Source organism: Lissotriton vulgaris, chromosome 5 (genome assembly GCF_964263255.1).
Source record: "Lissotriton vulgaris chromosome 5, aLisVul1.2, whole genome shotgun sequence".
Lineage (NCBI taxonomy): Eukaryota > Metazoa > Chordata > Amphibia > Caudata > Salamandridae > Lissotriton > Lissotriton vulgaris.
Window position 1 is genome coordinate 1,330,153,504 of NC_141693.1, and position 24,721 is coordinate 1,330,178,224.

The window sequence follows — 24,721 nt, forward strand, 5'->3', positions numbered from 1 at the left end:
ATTTCCTGCCCTCTCCGTAATTTGAGTGTGCAATGTTGTATTGATTAATTTCATTGCTATATTTGGCCTAGTAAAAGACACTCCAGCTGTAGTAGGGACCAGGTTCTCCTCCTGGTGCAGGGCGGGCTGTGCTTTATGGTAGGCATGGAGGGAGGGTGGAAGACATGGTCTCTGCTGCAGTTCCGGCCTCGTACAGTGCCCCTGCAATTACTAGTGAGCGAGAGGCGCTGAGGTGGTGGTATAGGTATTGGTGGTGGTGGTATTGGTGGAGGCGACATTGGTGGTACTGGTGGTGGTATTGGTGATGATGGTAGTATTGGTATTGGTGGTAGTATTGGTGGCAGTATTGGTATTGGAGGTGGTGGAATTAGTGGGGGTGGTGATGTTGGTGATTGTATTGGTATTGGTGGTGGTACTGGTGGTGGTGGTGGTATTGCTGGTGGTATTATTGGTGGAGATGGTATTGGTGGTTGTATTGGTGATGGTATTGGTTGTGCTAATGGTGGTTGTTAGACCTGTCAGCCGTAGGGTGGTCTTACCCCGTTTTTTTCCTTTTCGACTTGTTTTTGCCACCATCTTTTTGTTAGACCTAGGCCTCTGGGCGCCTTATCACTGCCAACCAGTGCTGAGGTGCAGGTGCTCTCCCCGAATAATATGGCTGCCACCAGTAGTTAGGATCAGGTTAGGACATACTGTTATTGTATCCTTGCCGTCATGCCTTTTTGTCACATAGACAGACATGGTATAAGCCCCTGGAACCTTCCAGCCCAGGGAGCATTATACTTTGCCGCCTTTCAGAAGGGTCACCTGACCTAGGGGTATAAGAGGAAAGGAGGGAAACCTAACCAGTCAGTTGGGGCACCACTGGACATGGGGGAACCTTTGCCAGAGTATAGGCTGTTGGGCCTAGGGGGGAACCTAAACTACTGAGTCTGACTGAGCTTAGGCCCTGCTGCACCCAAGATAGCTGAGGGGCTCTGCCAGCCTGCTGACCTTGCCCAGTGTGGGGGAAACCCAAGAGACCAACTCCAGTGTGCCGCAGGGAACGATCCTGCCTCTCGTGCCAGCCAAACTCAACCCCCTACTCTTTCCCCCAAGATACTGCAACCGAAGAAACCGCAACCAAGATGTCACTACCAGGGTGGATCGAGGAGCGTCTTTCCGCCACCTCTTCAAGGGAGCCCGTAACTTTGCCAGCTTTAGCAGCGCGCCAATCCACCTCCCCCGGCCGAAGCCCCACGTGCAGAGAGGAGCGAGCTGGCTGGGGAGGAGGCGTCCAGTGATATTTGTGGCTGCAACTTCCAACCGCAAAGACAAAGTGGTGAGTGGGGAAACCAGGGGACGACGCCCCCTTTCAACATCGCGCTGAGTGTGACTGAGGGGGGGGGGTGGCAGATGGGTAAAGTTTGCTTCCTCTGACTGCTCCGTCTCTGGCTGAATGAACAAGGCTGGTAGAGATCTGGCCTGATCACCGATTGCATCCCCATTAAAAGTTAACCTTTGTGCTGCACAGCGGAGGGCCCTTTTCTCCTGCCCCATTTTCAATCTCAGCGCCAGGAAACCTCCGGTGTCAGTGCGCTTTATAAATGCAGCCTAACATTAACATTAACATTAACATTAACTGTGTGACCTGCCCTAGCCAGGAAGAATTGCCAAATGTGAGTTCATGCAGATCAAGTGTTCTTGGTATTGAATGCCCACACAAGGGATGGTACGCTATTGAAAGTGCCTTCAGAAATGTCCTCATGTCATTTGCAAACCTGCATGATACTCTTTGTTGAATTGAATGTACCAGAATGCATTGAAGCCTATATGTTTACCAGCACTGAATTACCTACAGTGATACTTGCAGTGAGAAGATGTTACTCCTGACTTTTTACCTGCAGGAGGTTCCGCTGTTCTGATGTACTTGAAGGAATTTACTCATGTTTTTAAGTGAAGTGAATCTACTGTTGCTCTGAGATTATCTGCCCTATCGACTGCTCTGACTTGAATTAGATAAAGAGTCTTGTTTTATAAAACAGCCTGGTGTGGTGTCTCTTCATTGCGTGCATATTACTGAGTCAATGTGAGTGTGTGCTGCACCACTGCTTAACTCAATGCCTTCGGGGTGCCTTCCTGCCTTGCGCCAAGCAACAGTGTCGGAATCGGTGACCCCGGTTCTAACAGTGGTGGTGGTACTGGTGGTGGTGGTATTGGTGGTGGTAGTGGTATTGGTGGTGGTGGCATTGGTGGTGGTTGTATTGGCAGTATTGGTGGTGGTATTGGCAGTATTGGGGGTAGGATTGGTGGTGGTAATGGTGGTGGTATTGGTGGGGGTATTTACGGTGGTATTGGTGGTGGTATTAGTTGTGGTGGTATTGGTTGTACTGGTGGTGGTATTGGTGGTGGTATTGGATGTTTTGGAGGTTGTAGTATTTGTGGTGATGGAGGTATTGGAGGTGGTGGTACTGGTGGTTGTATGTGTTATATAGGTGATATTGGTGGTGGTGGTATTGGTGGTGGCGGTATTGGTGATGAGGCACTGGTGGTGGTGGTGGTATTGGTGGTGTTGGTATTCGTGGTGGTGGTATTGGCAGTATTGGTGGTGGTATTGGTGGTGGTAGTGGTGGTGGTAGTGGTGATAGTGGTGGTATTGGTGGTGGTATTGGTGGTAGTATTGGTGGTGGTGGTATTGGTGGTGGTGGTATTGGTGGTGGTTGTATTGGTGGTGGTATTGGTGGTCGTATTTGTAGTGGTGGTATTGGTGGTAGTGGTATTGGGGGTGGTGGCAATTGGTGGTTGTGGTATAGATAGTAGTGGTATTGGTGGTGGTATTGATGGTGGTATTGGTGCTGGTGGTATTAGTTGTGGTGGTATTGGTGGTGCTGGTGGTGGTATCGGTGGTGGTGGTATTAATGACGGTAGTGGTATTGGTGGTGGTGATATTGGTGGCAGTATTTGTGGTGGTGGATGTGGTGGTATTGATGGTGGTGGTGGAGGTATTGCAGGTGGTGGTATTGTTGGTTGTATGTGTGGTATTGGTGGTGGTATTGGTGGTGGTATTGGTGGTGGTGGTATTGATGGTATTGTTGGTGGTGGTATTGGGGGTTATGGTATTGTGGTGATGGCCTTTGTGGTGGTGGTATTGGCGTGGTGGTGGTATTGGTGGTCGTATTTGTAGTGGTGGTATTGGTGGTAGTGGTATTGGGGGTGGTGGTAATTGGTGGTTGTGGTATAGGTAGTAGTGGTATTGGTGGTGGTATTGATGGTGGTATTGGTGCTGGTGGTATTAGTTGTGGTGGTATTGGTGGTGCTGGTGGTGGTATTGGTGGTGGTGGTATTGGTGGTGGTGATATTGGTGGCAGTATTGGTGGTGGTGGATGTGGTGGTATTGATGGTGGAGGTATTGGAGGTGGTGGTATTGTTGGTTGTATGTGTGGTATTGGTGGTGGTATTGGTGGTGGTGGCACTGGTGGTAGTATTGGTGTTGGTATTGGTAGTGGTGGTATTGATGGTGGTGGTGGTATTAGTGGTGGTGGTACTGGTAGTGGTATTGATGGTATTGTTGGTGATGGTATTGGGGGGTTATGGTATTGTGGTGGTGGCCTTTGTGGTGGTGGTATTGGCGTGGTGTTGGTATTGGCGGTATTGGTGGTGGTGGTGGTATTGGAGGTGGTGGTAATGATAGTGGTAGTGGTATTGATGGCATTGTTGGTGGTGGTATTGATGGTTATGGTATTGTGGTGGTGGCCTTTGTAGCGGTGGTGGTATTGGTGGTGGTGGTGGTGTTCTTTTGAAAGCAACCCATCAGGTGGCTTTAGTGCAAATGGCATGTAACACAGATGTGCTGTTGTAGCTTCACCCCATTAGCACAGGATTATGTGCTACCTGGAATTTACTTTGACTTAATTCCCTAATCATTTCTAAATCCATTTTACCTGGGGGGGTTGAAACAGACTCAAGATAATGCTGGGTTAAAGTGATTGAAAACAGGTGCCTGTGTTCCGGGGTCGACTGTGCTGCATAAAAATCTACACAACCGGTTTCAGCTGGAGCAGCGTGTGTCTGGCCTGCAGTAGGAGAAACTCAATAAAGTAAATAGTGCTTACAGACTAAATAACAGGTCCGGTGTAATAACCGAAGTAAAGGGACCAGTCGCAATGGGAGGTTACAAATGAAGATAAGGCCCTACTAGACTAACAAGCCTATTAACAAATCCGAAGGTAGCATTTACGAAAGACAATGACTCAAGACAATGACAAATATGGAAGGAGAGTGGGAGCAGCTTCTCTCCCATACTTTACTTCAGCAGTCTCGCAGAGTGAGTAGCGCATGTGCGCTGCCGCTAGGCTCGACCTACAATTGATCCAGTTTAAGGCACTCATCTTTGCTTTTAGGATCTACACCAATAAAGGTCCTCCTTATCTCAGGTGCCCCTTAAGGAGAAATCGTTGAGATCTAATAAACAAACTATTCTAACTCTCATGGATTCAAAAGGCCAGAAGAGGAGGTAGATCATTTGTTTTCCAAGTCTAAAAAGTATTGTAATGCTTCAGATGTTTTCTGAAGGAACCATAAAACCTTACTCTTTGATTTCTACCTTGAAGCCATTTAGAATTCTCAGTAATTAAGCGTCTTCTAGGTTTTCTTTCTGCCAGCGCGAGATGCCTCCTCTGAGGTATCTGTGCACTTTACTAATGCATTGTATTGTATGCATTTCTTAATTGTGTGTTTTCTAATTTACATTTTTTAATGCATTTTGGCTTTCATTTTGCTTAATTATTAAAGTGCATTATTATATATGTTTATGATTTTAGGCTTGTACATATGTGAAGTTTAATTTTAGTAAATGCTTCTTCGACTTCTTCCTATGCTTCGACTTACCCGACCCCAGTGCAAAGACTTCGATGACTTGGACGAATGGTGGTGGCTCTGCGACTGGTCCCTCGACCTCCCTCGCGACTGGGCCTCTAACAGTGCAGACCTGACTGACTGCGCTCAAGCAGCTTTCAGAACCGCTCCTGAAAAGCCTTTGGCGCCATCAACCGGCAGTCGGAGCACGACTTGGTGTCGTGGTAACACTCCTGGCAAAAGAGGCACATGCAGTGCAGATCTGTCACCGACATCATTCGGTTACAGGAACTGTATGCCTTGAAGCCAGGCATCCCTCGTGCACCAGGAGTCGATGGACTCAAAAAAGAAGTCGACAAAAGTAGAGAAAAAGTCAGTCAAAAAATGACTGGAGGTATCACTCTCTCTGGATCTGCCCTGGCTGGTGTGGAGAAAAAAGAACAGAACTGACGTCAGCACGCGAGGGCAGAGTCTTAAATAGCTACTGCGACGTGATCGCGGTGGCACAACGCCAACTACAAACACAGAGCCTACCGACTCCACCTTCTGACGCTCAGAGGTACTGCTGACAAAAAACTTTCTGGATCCAGTCTGACGCCTGGGGGTAATTCTAAGGTAAGAAATCTATAACTAATGTGTTCCTTTCAGCTATTCGAGGTTGTGATGGCGCCTTACGCTCATCCCCCGCAGATGTGGCCTCGGAATTTGCGCATCATTTCTCCACAATATACAGTTGGAGGGAGCAGCTTTCAGAGGACTTCCTAGCTGAGTTCCTTCGGGACATTCGCCCCCAGAGACTAACAGACCAGATATGAGATCAGCTTGATGCCCCCATTACAGTAGATGAATTGATGGCGGCACTCAGGTAATGTGACCTGGCCCAGCCCCGGGCCCTAATGGGTTCCCCATTGAATTCCTTCACTCTCACATGTCCTCGTTGGCCCCTCACCTACTGGACACCATACAATCAATCAATCAATCAATCAATCAATCAACCTACTTGTAAAGCGCACTACTTACCCGTGAGGGTCTCAAGGCGCTGCAGGGAGGGGGGGCGCTACTGAAGGGAAGCAGGTCTTGGGTCCGCCGTAGGTGGGTAGGGAGGGTGTTCCAGGTCTTGGCGGCGAGGAAGGAGAAGGATCTGCCACCGGTGGTCATTCGTTGGATGTGGGGGACAGTGGCGAGGGCGAGGCTGGCGGACCGGAGCTTGCGGTTGGGGGTGTAGAAGCTGAGTCTCCTATTGAGGTAGGCTGGTCTGGTGTTGTGGAGTGCTTTGTGTGCATGGGTGAGGAGCTTGAAGGTTATCCTCTTTTCGATGGGGAGCCAGTGTAGGTCTCTCAGGTGAGAGGTGATGTGGCTGCGGCGGGGGACGTTGAGGATCAGTCGGGCGGAGGCGTTTTGGATGCGTTGTAGTCGTCGCAGGAGTTTGGCCGGGATTCCTGCATAGAGAGCGTTGCCGTAGTCCAGCCTGCTGCTGACGAGGGCCTGTGTCATCGTTCTTCTTGTTTCAGTAGGAATCCACTTGTAGATTCTGCGGAGCATGCGGTGGGTGTTGTAGCAGGAGGAAGAGACGGCGTTGACCTGCTTCGACATGGAGAGGGAGGAGTTGAGGATGAATCCTAGGTTGCGTGCATGGTCGGTGGGTGTTGGTGCTATTCCCAGCGTGGTCGGCCACCTGGAGTCTTCCCAGGCAGAGGGGGTGGGTACGAGGATGAGGACCTCCGTCTTGTTAGAGTTCAGCGTCTTTAAGAACTAAAGATTTTGTTCACTTATCCAGTATTGTTGTTCATTTGATTAGTACCTGTGTATGTGCGGTCTTTTCCAATTTGGATACACCACTACCGATCTCTTCTTGTAGAGTTCAGCTTCAGATGGCTGCTCCTCATCCAATCAGCGACGGCTTTCATTCCCTCGTGGAGTTTGGTTTTGGCGGTGTGCGGGTCCTTGGTGAGGGAGAGGATGAGCAGGGTGTCGTCGGCGTAGGAGATGGTCTTGAGGTCATGCTGGCAGGCCACTTGTGCGAGGGGGGCCATGTAGACGTTGAACAGCGTCGGGCTGAGGGATGAGCCCTTGGGTACACCGCAGGTGATGTTGGTGGCTGCGGAACGGAAGGGGGGGGGAGTCGGACGCTCTGGGTTCTGCCGGCGAGGAAGGATGTGGTCCAGTTTAGGGCCTTCTCTTGGATTCCGGCTTCTTGGAGGCGTGTTTTTAGTGTGCGGTGGGAGACCGTTTCGAAGGCGGCTGACAGGTCCAGGAGGATGAGGGCTGATGTTTCTCCGTTGTCTAGTTGGCGCCTAATGTCGCCTGTGGCGGCAATGAGGGCTGTCTCTGTGCTGTGGCTCCATCTGAATCCGGACTGGGACGGGTCTAGGATGTTGTTGTCCTCGAGGTGGCGGGCCAGTTGCATGTTGACGATTTTCTCAATGACCTTCGCTGGGAACGGGAGCAGGGAAATAGGCCGGAAGTTTTTGAGGTCCTTTGAGTCCGCCTTGGGCTTCTTGAGGAGAGCTCTGGTGTTGGCGTGCTTCCAGCTCTCCGGGAATGTCACTGTCTCGAAGGAGATGTTGATGAACTTCCATAGTTAAGGTGCAATGGCTACGTCTGCTTTGTTGAATACGTGGTGTGGGCAGGGGTCTGATGGTGATCCTGAGTGGATAGAGTTCATGACCTTGCGTGTCTCGTTGTGGTTGGCCCAGGAGGTCAGGCGGTTGGTGCGTGTGGTGTTCGCAGGGGGGGGTGGAGTCAGGCGTGGTCGGGGCGGTCGAGGTGATGAAGCTGTCATGGATGTCAGCGATCTTGTGGTGGCCAGTGCATCACACAGGTCTTGTGAGGGCGGGTTGTTGTTGGTGTTGGCGCTGGGGTTGGAGAGTTCCTTTACGATGCTGAAGAGTTCTTTGCTGTCGTGTGCGTTGTTATCCAGGCGGGCTTTGAAGGAAGCTCTTTTGGCTATTCTGATGAGGTGGTGGTGTCTGCGGGTGGTATCCTTGTGGGCTGTATGGATGTCCGGTGTACGCTCGTGGAGTCATTTCTTCTCCAGCTTCCGGCATGCACGTTTGGAGGTCTGGAGCTCTTCGGTGAACCAGGTGGCTTTCTTGCTGGTGCAGCTGTTGGAGGGTTTCTTGAGCGGGTCGAGGGTGTTGGCGCAGCCGTTGATCCACTGTCTAAGGTTGCGGCGGTGGCGTCTGGGTTGGTGGTGTCGGTGAGTGGGTTCTGGGCAAGCGTGGTGGTCAGCTGGTCTTCGGTGACTTTGCTCAAGCAGCGGAGGGGTGCGGTGGTGCGTGGTGGGTTTCTTGAAGGTAAAATGGATGCAGCGATGGTCAGTCCAGTGGAGTTCGGTGGTGTGGTTGAAGGCGACGTGGCTCCCCGTGGAGAAGACAGGGTCGAGCGTGTGGCCGGCGGTGTGGGTGGATGTGGTGACAAGTTGTCTGAGGCCGAGGTTGGTGAGGTTGTCGATCAGCATGGCGGAGTTGGTGTCGTTGTTGTTCTCGAGGTGGAAGTTCAGGTCCCTGAGGAGGATGTAGTCTGTGGATGCGAGTGCGTGGGTGCTGGCGAGGTCGGCGATGGAGTCGCTGAACTGTGCTCGGGGTCCGCGGGGGTCTGTAGACTAGCGTTCCTCTGAGGGTGGTGTTGGGGTTGATGTTGATCCGGAAGTGCAGGTGTTCGGCGGTGTTGAGGGTGTCGTCTGAGTCGCAAAGCTCTCAAGTGACAACTATTGCCCCAGGACTTGTGTCAGGCGGAGATGGTCTTACTTTTGAAGCCCGGTCGCCCGCCGGAGGATCCCTCTCCATACCGCCCTATTTCCCTAATCAACTTTGAATCCAAGTTACTGGGGAAGGTCCTTGCAGACCGACTGCATACCTGCAATCAGGATCTGATTCACTTAGACCAATCAGGCTTAATGCCGAACCGAGCCACTCGTCACAATATTCACCGGCTCCATAATGCCATGGCATTTGCCCCTGGAGCTAGGGCGCTCTGCGGCGATACTTTTTGCAGACATAAATACAGCTTTTGGCTCGCTGAGCTGGGAGTATTTATTCCAGCTCCTGGAGGAGGTAAATTTTGGCCCATACTTCCTGCCTCCGTGTGTTTCTTATATACGAATCATCGTTCTCACCTCTTTCTCATTAGCTGTGGCACATGGCAGGGCTGCCCCTTGTCCCCCGCTTCTATTTGCCTTGGCGGTGGAACCCCTGGTGGTATGGGTTCACCGCGACCCAGTGCTTCACGACTTTGAATGGTCATGATCGCAATTGGATCGTATTGCCTAATACACAGACAACGTTTTATTTTTCATGACGGATCCTTGGATCTCAGGTCCCAGAATCTTGCGGATTCTACGTGTCTTTGGCCAGATCACCGGCCTCCATACTAACCCTTCTAAATCGGTGCTATTCCCAGTGTGCGGACAACAGTGCAGAGGTACATGGGCATCTCAGCTCCAACATGTCACTGATGGCTTCCAATACCATTTTATATATATGTCCCCCTGCCCTACGACCTCTTGGGCGCGTAATATTAACCCGCTCCTGGCCGGCATCCGGCGTGGTCCTCCCTGCCTCGCTATATGGGCGTTCGGCAATTTTGAAAATAGTCTCTCTCCCCAGAGTGCATTATCGACTTAAAAATTTCCCATATCATATACCAAGTTCTTGGCTCTCACAAATAAATGCTATACCTAACAAATTCTTATGGGGTGGAAGGGCAATTCAGGTGGCGTTACAGACCTGTGTGCAATCCACATACTGTAGCGGTATAGCAGCTGCAGATGTGTATTCATATTATGTGGCCTCTCACCTACCCGTTATCAACGACTGGTGGTGTAATACGCCTACGGACCAGACATTTGCTCTTGAACACACAGCAATGGAAGGGGATTCCCCTCCTTCGGTTGCTGTATAGTGCTCGGTCTCTTGATCCTCTGCCTCACGTCAGCGAAACCGACAATTCAGCTGTGGAGATATACAGTTGGGCACAAGGGGTGGCATGAGCGTCTGACTCAGACAACACCATTGTGGCATGGTACATATATACGCCAGGTGGCGGTGTTGCAGCGGTTCTGCCAGTGGGATCAAATTGGCATCTCCACATTAGGGGACATTGTGAGAGGCACTACCCTAAAATCATTCATGCAACTGCAAGAGGAGTTTCACCTTCATAAATCCCAATTGCAAGTATCTTCAATTACGTCATGCTCTTACCCCCCCCACTGCTTGCAAATTTAGATGACCTCCAAGAGTTTCACCCTTTGGAGGGTCACCTTCTTCTGAGCGATTTAGTCGCGCATAAAATCCGGCAGATCTATCAAACATTGACTACACACTCCACCACGACCCTTCATAAGATTAGGAAGGCATGGCAAGATGATATTCCAGAGCTTACTGATGATGATTGTGCAGAGGCTATAGCTGGTCCCTGCAGGGCTGCCGTGTCCTCCAGGTACCATCTTATCCAATTCAAATATGTTCATTGCGTATACTATACACGCCTTCATCTCAGAAGGATGGGGGCTGTAGCATCTCCTCAGTGTCTCCATTGTAACAGGGAGTAGGGATCCTTCTTTCATACCGTATAAACTGTGTTGCAATACTGCCCTTTTGGCGTAGGGTTTCAACTTGCCTTAAAGAGGTGCTTTTTTGGGACCTCCTGCTAGACCCCCGATTATTCCTACTCCACAGTACAGATGATATTGGCCGGAATCGCTACAATCAACACTTACTGTTTCTTGCAAACACAATTGCCGAGAGGAATATTGGCCAGCTATGGAAAGGAACTTCCCCACCGACAACAGGAAAATGGCGGAAGGAACTAGACAACTGCATGGGTGCAGAGATAGCGGTCTTCCAAGCGCGGTGTTGCCATCAAAAACATAGGAAGATCTGATTGAGATGGGCTACATACAGGGGCATAGACCTCCTCCTCTGCCCTTGCAAAACCCCTAAAAAGCAGCCTCCGTGAGAAGCAGGGTGCCCTGCTGTGTGAATCTGGGTCCTTCTTTTTAAGATGTACATTTGCAATTACGTATGCTTGGCAATGGGGGTGGGAAAATTTGCGTGAGGTTTTCTTTTTCTTTTTCTTTTCTTTTCTAATTTTATTTCTTTATATACAAATTGTACCCAATGATATTGTCATATTTGGTAATCTGTCTGTATCGTGTTTCATAATGGCATATGCCGGTACTACAAAAATCCCAATAAAATATATATTTTTTTAAAATGTGAGCTTTGCAAAGGCTTCTGGGAAAGAAAACTTGGTGAGAGCCATGCAAGTAACCCCACCGTAAATTCTCCTATGTGTCTAGTTTTAAAAATGTGCAGGTGTGCTAAGTTTCTCTATGTGACGATTGAGATGGCACCCGAAATCCACAGCTACACATATTGCAAAAAAAATACATTTTCAGTGGGAAAATGTGATGTGTTCATGTAGCGTTTTGGATTGCTTTGTGTTGCGGGCACTAGGCCTTCCCACACAAGTGAAGTACAATTGTTAGCGGAAGACGTGACATTTGTTAATACTAATTGGATTTTGCTGCATTTGTGTTTTCAAATGTAAGCCAGTTTGTAAAAGAGGAAACATTTTGAAAAATGTCCTCTGAATCACTCACTAGTATGGGTACCCACAAATTCAGAGACGTACACATAACCACTGCTCCTAAATTCCATATCTGGTGCCCAGTTCAGAAATATATAGATTTCCTTGATCCCATTTTTAGATTCAACAGTACGGAGTTAAGTAAGTATAATATACATATAATTTTATTAAAATTAAAGGTTATAAGTGTATTATACATATAACGTTTGTAAAATCAAAGCCAATACAGCTTGCTATGTCAGGAGTAATTTTTTTTCTAGCTTTTTTATTGCAAAACATATGCCACAAAAATTTAAAGAAGTAGTAAAATATAAACTAAGCTGCCTAATAGTGGGAGCCTTATGCTTACAATATCAAATACTAATTAAAAACAAAGTAGCCTCTGCATATAATACTATTGAAGCAGAACGGGTGCTGGTAGGCATACTTCAAGTGGGAACAGAAAATACCCTTTGTAGATTAAATGCACAGCCATACCAAGTTTCCATATCCATGTAGGAATTGCTACTCCAAGCCAGGTTTTTCCGTTGAATGCTAGGACTTGCAGTGTTGTTATTCCATTATGAAACAGCACTACAAGTCCCACAATTCAAAAGAAAACATGTGGATTGGAAAAACACTTCATTATACCAACGTCCCTTGTCCTTCCCCAATCATTACTTTTGAAGTGGGCTCCACCTCACCCAGGAATTAAAAACAGGGAGTGGTGGGATAAAACCCACTAAGGTAATATAATATCCTCCTTTACTAACATCACTTCCTGCCTGATTATGACAGGAACAAAGACGTGGGACCCCTGCCGGATGTGGCTCTTCTGCATTGCTGCGTTTGTTTCCCTTGTGCTAGGCACAGGAGAATTTTGGAATACATCGTCAGGATGGGTGGCGGGGCATGGGAATTTGTCCTTACCCACTGTTAAATTGATAAGACTTGGTGTGGTCTTAATCCCAACCTTTTGCCTTCTCCCCTCCTGTTGTCTGGATTCTGGATTTGTTAGCATTAATACTCTGGGCACTTTACCACTGTCTAACCAGTGCTAACGTGCTTGTGCTATCTCCTTTCAACATGGTAAAATTGGCTTGAACCCAATTGGCACATTGAATTTACTCATGTGTCGATTGTACAGTGGTACTACATGTACCCAGGGCAGGTACATTAAATGCAATGTGTGTGCCATCCACTTAAGTAACCCTTTAAAATATGTCCTAGGCCTTCCACTGCAACCTGTGTGCACTTTTTAACTACAAATTCAACCTGGCAAACTAAACGTTTTCCCAGGCTTATACCTTCCTTTTCAATGTATATATAACATAACCCCTTAATGTATTTTAAGTTTTATATGTCCTGGTATTAAAAAAAACACTTTCGTTTTTCACTGCTGTGAGGCCTACGTCTCCCATTGGATAATTTTGGGTTATCTTATTACATTTATTAAGTGCTAACCTTTGATAAGAAAGAGGTAGAAATTCCATGTTTGGTCTCAAAAGAATTGTCATTTAAAAAATGTATTTTATGGCAAAGTCGGATTTCAAGTCACAATTATGTAAATGCCACTTTATAAAGTTGGCATTTTCTTTTCCTAACCACTGGATGACTGCTTCCCCTGTCCTGGTTCATTGTGTATTCCTCCCGGACGGTGAGACAAAGAGGATCTATATGTTAGCAGGTAAGGTCATCCTGCTAGGATAGGTCAGGCGGAGCTGTACCCTGCTGCACTTACATTTCAAAGTACTGCCTTCAGCACACTCACAAAGGAACTTGACACAACATTTTGTCACCTTAAGCTACTTGGAGCATGGGCAGCGGAAGGAAGTAACTGTGCAGAACCAGATGTGGGAGTAACCTACAAGTTTCTCCCACTTCATAGTCTGGCGCCAGGTATAAATGCTTGATCTTCAGAGCCACTCTTCAGTACACTCTAGGACCTGTGGACTACAAAAGTGACTCCAGGGGCTAGTTGTTTGACCTCCTATGTGAACTACAAGACATACCAAGCTTCAGAGTCCTTGAATTCCATACCTGGCCTCTTCCTGGTGTGAGTCCTGACCCTCCAAGTGGTGTCCAATCATTCCCTAACTCTTGGAAGTGGTGTTAAAGGTGCTCCTCCAGCCAAAACCTGAAATTTGGGACTTGGAAAAATTTTCACCGCAAAGTGGCCTGAGAACTGAGAGGAAACTGGGACCAAACAGCTCGACCATCTGCCAAAGTTGTATCGTCGGTCGGCCGGACTTTGCAGTAGCTTCCTCTACATTTTTCTCAGCAGGCTTTTCAGCAGGCTCTCCGAGCACTGGTACCGGCCTTGTGGCGCCCTAGTCAGCTACAGTCTGCAGATTTGCCCTATTGTAGATTTGACTTTAAGTTTTAACTTTGCTCCAGTTTTGCATGACCGGATACCCGCGGCTGGAATTTTGATCTTCTAAGCACTATTTTTCAAGTAAAACTTTAAAAACTCCTAACTCTGGTTCTCTCGATTGTTGTTTCATTTTTTAAATGATACGCGATTTTTCTAAATTGGTAGCTGATTTTTTGTGTGTTGTGGCCTCACTTCATTAATGTTTTTGTGGTGCATAAATGCATGACTATTTTTGTTCCAATCTCCCAGATGGCTAAGCACAGATTAGTTTAATGACTTTTGAGGCTCACCCTAACAGGGACTGTGGTTGTTGGTTGAGAAGTGTCTTCGCTCCTTAAATCAAAAATCCTATTTCCGGGCACACTAAGGAAAACATAGGGATTCGACAGATGGAATATGATCAGAATCTCAAGAGTAGGAGATCTATGAAAAGGGGGAGGAGGCATAACATTTGCTACTCTCCAACAGGAATATGAGATGGCTGACACGGAACACTACAGATACTCACAGGTGAGACATGCACTGACATCGCAAATACCGAAGATTAAGGCCCTCCCGGAGGCCTCTCCTTGACGGATACATGCAAACAAAAGCAGTATCACTAACATATGTGAAGGTGATCAAAAATGCTTGGACCTCCTTGAAAAGCTTCGAATGCACTGGTGAAGAGACATCTCGGACCTAGACGAGGAAGAGTGGCAAGAAGCGTTGGCCTCCCCTAAGGAGGTCGCGATCTCCACTCGCCTGAGACTGGTTCAAATAAATATCCTTCCTAGGTTATATATCACAGGACCAACACTGGCTAAGATGGGTAGAGCAGCTGATTAGGAGTGTAGGAGAAGGTGTGACCATGAGGGTACATTCATGCATACACTGTGAGAATGAATGCAGGTTCGGAAATATTGGGCAGGCATCCACCAATGCTACAGGGAAGTTTTTGCAAGAAGTATAGACATAAAAGCTAAGAGGAGCCTTTTAAACATCTAAGAACCCACTGATTTCAATAGTAAGGATAAACTGTGGGCGACATTGGGTTTGATGGTAGCTAAACGGAACAAGGCAAGGTTATGGGGTGCTAGTGCAGCTCCCACAGTAGAGGAATGGGAGAATGACAGGGACTGGTGTATGGTGCAAGCAAAAACTGTCTATGTTGCGAGAGGCTGCCCCAAAAAATGGATGCAGGTGTGAGGCTAATGGAACGAATACCAAGGCAATATCTGAGTCCCACCCGATGTCCCCTCTTCTTCAGAACCATGTACACCATAAGAAATGTAATGTAAAATGTTGCTTTGAAATGTGTCACTGACATTTGTAAAATGGTATTGGTCACATGAAATATTACTGTACTCAATGATGAAAGTAAATGTCGCATTTAAGTAGTTAATAAAAAAGATTTTTATAAAATCCTATTTCCTACACCCACCATTGGACATTTTCTGACTCCTCTTCCTCGAGTCCCTCTCCTTCAAGATGCAACAAGAGACAAACGTGAGGCTAAGACTGGAGGACAAACTTAAGTGTATTAGGCCCGATTCACAGAACTAATTTAAGACAAAATCCTAAATTTACTACCATTTTGGTATTCACAGAAGGCACTTACTCATTTTGGTATTCACAGAAGGCACTTACTCATTTCGGTATTCACAGAAGTTAGGAGTCCTAACTTTAGGACTCCTAAATGCCTTCTGTGAATACCGAAAGTCTTAAAGTTAAGATTTTTCTCAGTTTAGGAGTAGTAACGTTAGGACTCCTAACTTTAGGACTCCTAAATGCCTTCTGTGAATACCGAAAGTCTTAAAGTTAGGATTTTTTTCAGTTTAGGAGTAGTAAAGTTAGGACTCCTAGCTTTAGGACTCCTAAATGCCTTCTGTGAATACTGAAGGTCTTAAAGTTATTTTTCTTTTCAGTTTAGGAGTCCTAAAGTTCCTAACTTTACTATTCCTAAGCTGAGAAAAATCCTAACTTTAAGACTTTCGGTATTCACAGAAGGTATTTAGTAGTCCTAAAGTTAGGAGTCCTAACTTTAATACTACTAAACTGAGAAAACTTCTAACTTTAAGACTTTCGGTATTTACAGGAGGCATTTATGAGTCCAAAAGTTAGGGCTCCTAACTTCTGTGAATACCGAAATGAGTAGGTGCCTTTTGTGAATACCAAAATGAGTAAGTGCCTTCTGTGAATACCAAAATGGTGGTAAGTTTAGGATTTTGTCTTAAGTTAGTTCTGTGAATCGGGCCCATTGTTCTTGAACTGAAGGTCTTAAAGTTATTTTTCTTTTCAGTTTAGGAGTCCTAAAGTTCCTAACTTTACTATTCCTAAACTGAGAAAAATCCTAACTTTAAGACTTTCGGTATTCACAGAAGGTATTTAGTAGTCCTAAAGTTAGGAGTCCTAACTTTACTACTACTAAACTGAGAAAACTTCTAACTTTAAGACTTTCGGTATTTACAGGAGGCATTTATGAGTCCAAAAGTTAGGGCTCCTAACTTCTGTGAATACCGAAATGAGTAGGTGCCTTTTGTGAATACCAAAATGAGTAAGTGCCTTCTGTGAATACCAAAATGGTGGTAAGTTTAGGATTTTGTCTTAAGTTAGTTCTGTGAATCGGGCCCATTGTTCTTGAAACTATGAAAGCAGCTCGCAATCCTTAACCTGCTAAACCTTTAATTGAGGATCAGTACTCATTGATTTCCAGTTCTAGAGTAAAGGAGGAAGGATTAGAGTCAGTTACCTTTGTCTGAAGAGACAATACATTGATAGAGTAACCAGACATTTTGGCCAAAATTATCAAAATAAGGGATTTCTTTTGAATGAGCTACCCAGCACTTCATCGGAACCTTTGCTGAAATAGTTTCAGCAACCTAAGGCGTTGGGTTTCCCTATACATCAGCATATTGAGGACGTAATAAAGATAGGATCGAAAGATTCCGACAAATTATTGTTCCCAGATTCATAACCAGATTGTATTCTTTGGAGGAGGTGGATAAATGAGTGCCTCAGTCGGTGGAATTATATGCTTTGGTTGTCAGCTAGTTTAGTAGAACATCTATGGCCAAAGAGTGAATGACAACTGATTACACCAATATATGAAGAAAGCTAACAAAAAGCCCTTAAAATCTGTATCAAAGGCCATACTTAAGAAAAATGTGCATGCAGTCTAGTACTTTCACTTTCTCTGGTGAAAAATGAATGAATTGTATAAGACTAGTGAAAGTGACTTTGATACAAGAGGGAGAACATCTGCGGGTAGGGTCCCTCCCTATGCCACCACCAGGAAGGCTATTCAGAACTACACCTGGTGACCGAGACCATGTACTCACCTTGTGGGTCATATTGATATAAATGTACATGCAGTCTAGTACTTTCACTTTTTCTGGTGAAAAAAGAATGAATTGTATAAGGCTAGTGAAAGTGACTTGATACAAGGGGGAGAATATCTGAGGGTAGGGTCCCTCACTATGCCACCGACAGGAAGGCTATTCAGAGCTGCACCTGTGACCGAGACCATGTACTCACCTTGTGGCTCTTATTGCTATTGACAAAACCCAACATGGTCTGTAGGATAGGAGTAATACCCTTACTTCGCATGCAGGCGGGATGGTATGAAGAGACATTGTACCTATGGCAGCTAGGGTAAGCACCAGATTACTATTTCCCGGGCAAAAGACACAGGTTATCAGTATTAGCAGCTGAAAACAGTCAATAAAACAACTAGCATACCATACAGCTGTGCCGCTGAGACAAGAAAGAAGGAAAGTAAAAGGATTACAAAATTGAAAACAATGGAGAAAGAGACTGGAGCAGGAATTTGCTTAGATTTTAAAACAGGTTCCAATCCACAGCAGCACAAACAAGACTGACGAGGTTAAGGAGTGTATATGCTGGATAGATGGGTGTACGGAACCTGCACACAAACCAGATTTAACAATTGTTGAAGCAGTTTACCATTCCACCAGCAAGTGGAGAGTATCCACAATTTATGAATGGGAAGAAGCCAGGAAGTAAGAGTAATTATGTTACGTATTAGCAATACATTCTGATTTATCTTTTGCAAAAAAAAAAGATCAATATAAATATTCTTTTTATTCTCAAATCCCATGCCCAATCATTCCGCAGAGGGAGTTCATCCTGACACACTCAGCTGATGTACGTGCACTTACAAAATCATACTTATCCTGGATCCACAGTTGAGGGACCAAATGCAAGTTGTCTAACAAAGGAAGGAGATTGCTGACTACAATTGCCGCCAAGACAGCCTGTAAATTGGAAGAAGAAAGAATGTTAGTTACCGGAAACGCTGCTGGTATCTAATTAATTGTAGCATACATTGTGAAAACATTTTTGGTCGGCTACATTAATAAAGAATGTAAGATATCCAAATTAAGGCAACTCTGTAAATGATTAAACATAAACAAACTATTTTTAGCCGCAATGTTAAAGAATACTTGTGCGATAGGAAAAGACAACCTGGGCAACCACACACAGGCCAGCCCCAAAATTCTATCACATAAAAGTATTGATATATTATATCTTTCTCTCCATTCCGTTGGTTTTTGACACAGGTCTGCGGCTTCATCCCGTGGCTGGTGCTGCACTCTTTGGAAATAAGCACCCACCAAAAAACCAAAGCAAGGCCTCTCTTTAAAATCTGACAGTTGGGATACTCAGTGACAAATGTAGCAGATATCCCGACCTGCATTTTAGAAGTACTTCAGGCTGTTGAAGGGATTCGGCACATACACAGAACTATGTGCAGGATAATAGGACCTCGTATATAGGGGTTGTACCTTCCTACCACCTTAGAACTCAAAATCTAAAAACTGACTAGCTATAGGGTCTCATTTGTTCTTCTACATAATCACAAAGCTACAAATGATTAGACAACCCAGAACACAAAGCTTCCAACTCACTCAGGAATTGAGGTAGCAAGACCTACCCTTTCGCTCACTCACTCGTACTTGTCCACAATAAGATTTGGCCGAGTCACTGTAATAGTTCAAAGTGTTTATTTCAACTATCGTGCTCTATAATGTGTACGTGCCACTACCAGCAGCAAAATGCATTAACTCAGAACAATTAGCATTATTACAATTCCGTAGAATATGAAGGGGGATGTCATCATATATAGACAGTGGAAAAAGTACTATAAGGCCTAACCACTCTTTCCTTGACGGGAAGAAGTGTTATTATATAAAGGAAGATCTCTGGGTTTTGTCAGCAAACCCCATACCTTAAAGCGTAGATGGAATGTTTACATCATAGGAACTTTATTAAGGCAACAGTTGTCCCTTACAAATAATAATGCTTAATCAATAAATATAGACAAAGTCGTTGCTATATTTGAAAACGGCATGCCTAGCCGGGCAGAGGTCTTGGTATTTACTTTTCAGTCAATGTAAAACATGAATAACACACAATATACAAGACAGGGCACAAGCCTGTACCCAGTCAATCACACAAGAAATATCAGGACAGGGAAAAATTAAAGGGAACAAACAAAAGGGCTTAGGCAAGAGCTTAACGTTCTGTAAACTTGTTAATCGCACAGTTTTGATTATAAAACAGGACAATATTGACACTTTTAAAGGGCAAGTGGGGAGGAGGGTCTGCGAGGGGACCTCACCCACATGAATGCAACACAGAGTCCAACAGGGGACGAGCCCAACAGACAGGGTGAAGAGCCCTGTCTCCCCAGGCATGGGGAACCCCCTCATCCAGAAAACCACCGACCCCAAAGGGGACCCGGAAAAACAAGAAAAAGGGGGCACGGCCTCACTCAGCACGAGAAACAAGGGGAAGGCGAAAGGAGGCTGGAGCACCCCACACCCATAAAGGCAAAAATAACTATTACCCAAGGCCCAGGCAATGAAGAGGAGCAACAAGGAAGAAGAGCAACCTAGAGACTCCAAGGAAAAGAGGTAGAGCAAAGGCAAGCCCCCCCCACCCCTCACCCCTGGGAACACATACAGGGAAAAGGGCAGCCGAGCCTACCACAGCCAGAGGGAACTATATCAGACAGAATGGTGCCGTCAGCAAGAAGCAGGTGGAGGCAGAAAGGGTAGCCGAGGCCACCCAGGAGGAACCGTCCAACGCCCTGCAGGGACAGACTGCGCCCAAAAGAAGGTAAAGGAACTCAAGAACCATCACATCCCCCCAGAGAGGAGAGGTAGAACAGAGGGAAGAAGTGGGCAAGGCAAGGATGACCTTCCCGCTAAGCACCAAGAAGGAGTCAGATGCAAAGAACACTATGGAACGATGCGCCCAGGCAAGCCAGACGCCAGCCAAAGACAGCGACGCCAGTCCGCAGACAGCAGGCCAGAGCAGGGTAACAGCGCAGCGACCCCAGAGAAGGACACCCTTAGGCGCAACTCAAGCAATCAACAAGAGGATTGCACCTGCAACACACCGTAACGCCACGGAGAGTAGAGGCCTGAAGGTGCCCACCACTCCTCAGCACATGCCAGAGCTATATAACAGCTACCACTACCCCACTTAGGGTATGCTAGGTCCCAAGACATGGGAACCATCTTAGGAAAAAACTTCTGCATCAGAGGGCAACAGAAAAGACCTGTGGCAAAACCTACAGATGGCTTGTCAAGCAGCCAAAGAGAAAGAAACAGAAGGCCTAGTCTCAGGGCCAGCATGACTCAGAAAACCCAAAACAAAACCACACAGTAAAGAAGGGCCGGCCAGCAGCCAACAGAACACACAGTCCCAACAAGGAGGACTTGAATGCCCAAGAAGCACGCAGAACTCACAACTGGAGCGACCCGCCACAATAGAAGAACACCTCCTAAAAAAAGACAACTCACAGGTCACTGAGGAGGATAAGGGGGAAGAGGAGGAGGTCGAAGCCCCACCACAAACCTCTGAATGGCCAAATCTGCAGGGTCGTGGAACAAAAGGGCACCATCAAAAAGAAGGTCCACCAGTCGTTCGCGAACGTTCTCCGGGAACACACTGTACCAAAGCCAGGCATGTCGACAAAGTACAACCGAAGAAGCCATCGCACGACCAAGCACCTTCAAGATGTCCAGAGCGGAGCAAAAAATAAACGCCGCCAGCTCTCGGCCATCCAAAACATAGTGCCTAAAATGAACACAGGCACCCTCTTGAGAAGCAGCAGACATAAGGGACTCCGCTGAGTCCCACAAGCAAGAAGTGACCCTGGCCAAAACACACAGTGTTAAGGGCCCGCAGAGTTGAGGCGAAGATATTGCATCCCCAGGAGTCCAGCCAGCGGGCCTCCCATGATGGGGGAGAAAACAGCGGTGGCAGAGAGGAAAAGGCTTTCGGCAAAAGAGGGCCTCTGGTAGAGGGGTGGAGTGAGAAACACACTGTTTCACGTCTCGCCGGCTGATGATGGTGCAGAAGATGTTGGGGCACTGGGTCCCCCGTGGCAGGATGGCCCCAAGTCCCCAAAAGAGAAGAATGGACCGAGCCCTCGAAGGGAAGCAGCAGCTCCCTACCACCAGAACCTTGATCAAGAACCTCCAGAAGATGATCCGCGGGGAAATGGGCAGCTGGATCACCCATGCGCAAAATTCCCACAGTCGTGGAAACAGCGTGAGCAAATGCAGCACCCACCTCCGTAGTGCCCAGAGGTGGAGAAAGCAGCTCCTCAGTAGGTGACGGCTGCAGGCTAAGGTGGCCGTCCCCCAAGCCAACCGGAGGAAGGAAGGGCCAGGTCCGGAAAGGAGGAAGAGTGACCAAGGAATGGGGGACCTGCGGCTCCCCCGGGGAAGGCCACAGCTGCGGTGACGGCGAGGAGCCGTCCTTAGACGACGCCGGGGAAAAAGCCACAAAGCGTCAGCCTGTCTCCGGCGAGGATGACACCACCAAACATCAAACCTCTGGAGAAGAGGTGTCCGAGGACAAGCCAACGGCCCGACTTCGGCCTGGAACCGTAGAGTCCGCAATCGGTGGCAGGAGATCGTCGTCCGACACCAGGGGAGACGCCAGAACGATCTCTGCCACAGAGCTTGGTGCAGGAGACCGGGACGGGCCCAGAGCCGGGGCGGCGAGGGAACGGCGCTGGAAAGGCGTCGACTCGACCTTCGATGAGGCAGCCCCCTGCGTGGAGGGGCAAAATAGACCATGGCAAGGTCATGGTGTCCCCCACCAGCCTCAGCCCGTGACTGGACGAGAAGGCCCCTCCACCAGCCCCAGTGGCGCCGCCAGGGCCAGCAGCTGCCGGCACCTAAGCGGTGTCAACTCGGCCTTGGACGAGGCCACCGCCTGTCCCGAGGACTGAGTGGGACTCGGGGGTACGACCGAGTCCCGGTGACCTCCTGTGACACCACAGGGACTCCCGCGGGAGTTTGCGGCGAAGCAGAGGCGCCATGGTCCGAAGGAGGGACCCCCCACCGGCTACACCCCAAAGGCACCACATCCTCCAAACCTGGATCCGAACCAGTCGGTGCCCGGGCTGGAGCCACCGGCAATGCCACGGAGGGCCCCGCACACTGCAAGGGATCCGCTGATGCCCCAGGAGGGGAAGGAGGAGGAGGAGAAGCCAGTGAGGCCTACAAAGCCGCCACGTATGTCTCCATCTGGGCTCCAGTCGCTCCCAAACCGGGAAACAACGGATAGGGGGACAACACGTGGGCCGCACCACCTGCGGAGAGCCCACGCCCCCAACAGGCCAGGAACCAGCCCTCGGAGACAAGCTGCAACACTTACCGACAGGTGAGCGACATACTTGCCACCAGGGAGAAGGGCGATGTCGAAGACAGAGGTGACGGTTCCTAAAACCCTCCGCAGGGGCCGGGCGTGGGGAGAGAAGTTTCATCTGGCGCTCCCGCCGGGACTTCGGTTTCATCTGCTGGCAGGCCTCACAATCAGTGGAGTCGTGGTGTTCCCCCAAAGACCACATGCAGATGGGGTGAGGATCCGTCGCTGACATCTGGCGCGCACAAGACGAGCACGTCTTAAATCCCGAAGGCATTCGCACACTGTTCCCACACATGCAATAAGTGAAAGGGAAAGACCTGAACAGGCCCGGAGCACAATCCGGATCCGCGTTGCACGCGTAAATGGAAAAAACTGACGTAGGTGTGCCGGGGAGGGACTTATGTGACCTCACTGACGTCAAGTACGCGGACAACGCCAGGGCGTGATGCAGTCCCTCCTGCGCGCAGAGATGCGGAGGCAAAAAAAAAGTTCCGGATCCAGTCTCACGTCTGGGGATAATTCTATGTTAAGAATCTGTGGCTAGTAGTCTCTATCAGATACTTGTTGCATTCGATCACAGTATAGTTTCAATCGGCCTAGAATGTGCATTACCATAAGATGGGCAGCCATTGCGAAGCAGGAACAGAAGAAGCAGGATTCCAACAGCTAACACCAGTAATAAAGGGAATCCTATGAAGACGCTGGAAAAAATAGAATGAATAAAAGCTAGTATTACTCCAAATATCGTCTGAAAAGTCACAAGGCGGGATCCCACATGTTTATAAAAATGTGCATGGCCTTTAGTATCAGGTGCATAAAAAAATTGAAGGATAAGCTCCTCAAAGTGAAGTGGGAGGTTAGTGTTCAGAAATGACTGAATCTTGCTGGTTGTTCTAGCCACCTGCAACTCGAAGGTCTCGGGAGCTGAAGTGAGAGGCACTTCTTGTTGGAACAATAGCGCTTTGAGCCTGCTTAATTTGATGAAATCTGTTTTCAAAGTCGGAATGGAAACCCAAATGAAACTATCTACATTGTCTTGCCGGGGCAGAAAAAGCACATTGCTACAACAAGTAACACGTTGTGAAACTGTTAGTAAATACGAGAATCCCGCCTGTTGTTCAAAATAAGATAACTGCCATAAGTAAGCAATGTAAAAGCTGGAATTGTTGCTGGGACTGGAGTTCCTTTTAAAAAACAAGCAAGATTAGGAGCGGATATTTATTTATTTATTTAAGGGGTTTGTATAGCGCCAGAATCGACTCCGAGGAGTATCTCTGCGCTTTTATGGAAAAAAACGTTGTGACAGTGAAGCGGAGAGAAAGGAATATCTTTATTAGCATACATTAAAAGCGCCGTGCAACTTAACATGTGTACAAACCAGGGAAGGTCCTATTGTGGAATCGCAGTCCTCCCCTATGAGGAAAACTTCCTTATCCACCTGTTGACATCTGTAAGTGAAAAGTAGGGACCATAATTCATGGAGAAATGCACTACCCAGGGGTTCAAAATGGCCAATCAGAAAATGCAGCATACATGATTTAAATTGAAACAGCGAGAATGGGAGAGAGATAACCCCGTGAATTAACCAACCAGCTAAATCTGTCTCTGCCACAGAGAATGGCAAGGGTTCCAATTGTTCAATGTGCAAGAGCATGTATGTAGCATCTTTCATGGACATACATCTCTATTTATCAGTCAGATTAAATGGTAAAAACAAAGCAGAAGCATTCAAATATTCCCAAGGGACTTTTCGAGAGTCTGTAACGTCCATGCAAACTGCACAACTGATCGTAATTGATTTTGACCATGGTATAACACATATACATCACTCTGAACAATATCAATAACAGAGGAAACAATATTAACCAATGTATAAATGCATGATGAAAGTGTACTGATGCTATTGTCGAGCACAGCTTGATCAATTTGGCGCAGACAAAGTGCTGCTTCTATCTGCAAAAGTTTCCAAACTTCATTGTAAGCTGCATAGATATACCTCTTAGATCTAGGAATCCTAGGTCCTAAAATAAAATCTGCCCAATTGATGTCGCTCCAACAGAGGGACAAGTGTTGTTTCACTGATGACAAAGTGGATTGTTTCAACCACTGTTGGCACAATTTACCCACGGAGTATGTGGTGAGCGAATGTGAATGTGGATAACGAAGATCCCGTCTAGTCTGTGTGAAACCAGGTGTTTCATTATAAACACGCAATTGACATGCATTTGAATTTGTTTGCCACATCATCCCACCCAGCTGAATCAGTTTCAG

At 47.3% G+C, this 24,721-nt stretch overlaps 1 protein-coding gene across 1 annotated transcript in view; it reads right to left on the reverse strand.

The window, feature by feature from the left end:
* The window catches only part of SLC26A8 (solute carrier family 26 member 8), a 3,386,895-nt gene that overhangs the window by 1,509,878 nt on the left and 1,852,296 nt on the right, over positions 1-24,721 (reverse strand). The window contains exon 8 of the mRNA XM_086923258.1: positions 17,938-18,033. Coding sequence (XP_086779384.1) covers positions 17,938-18,033 — 96 coding nt within the window. The remainder of the gene's footprint in view (positions 1-17,937; positions 18,034-24,721) is intronic.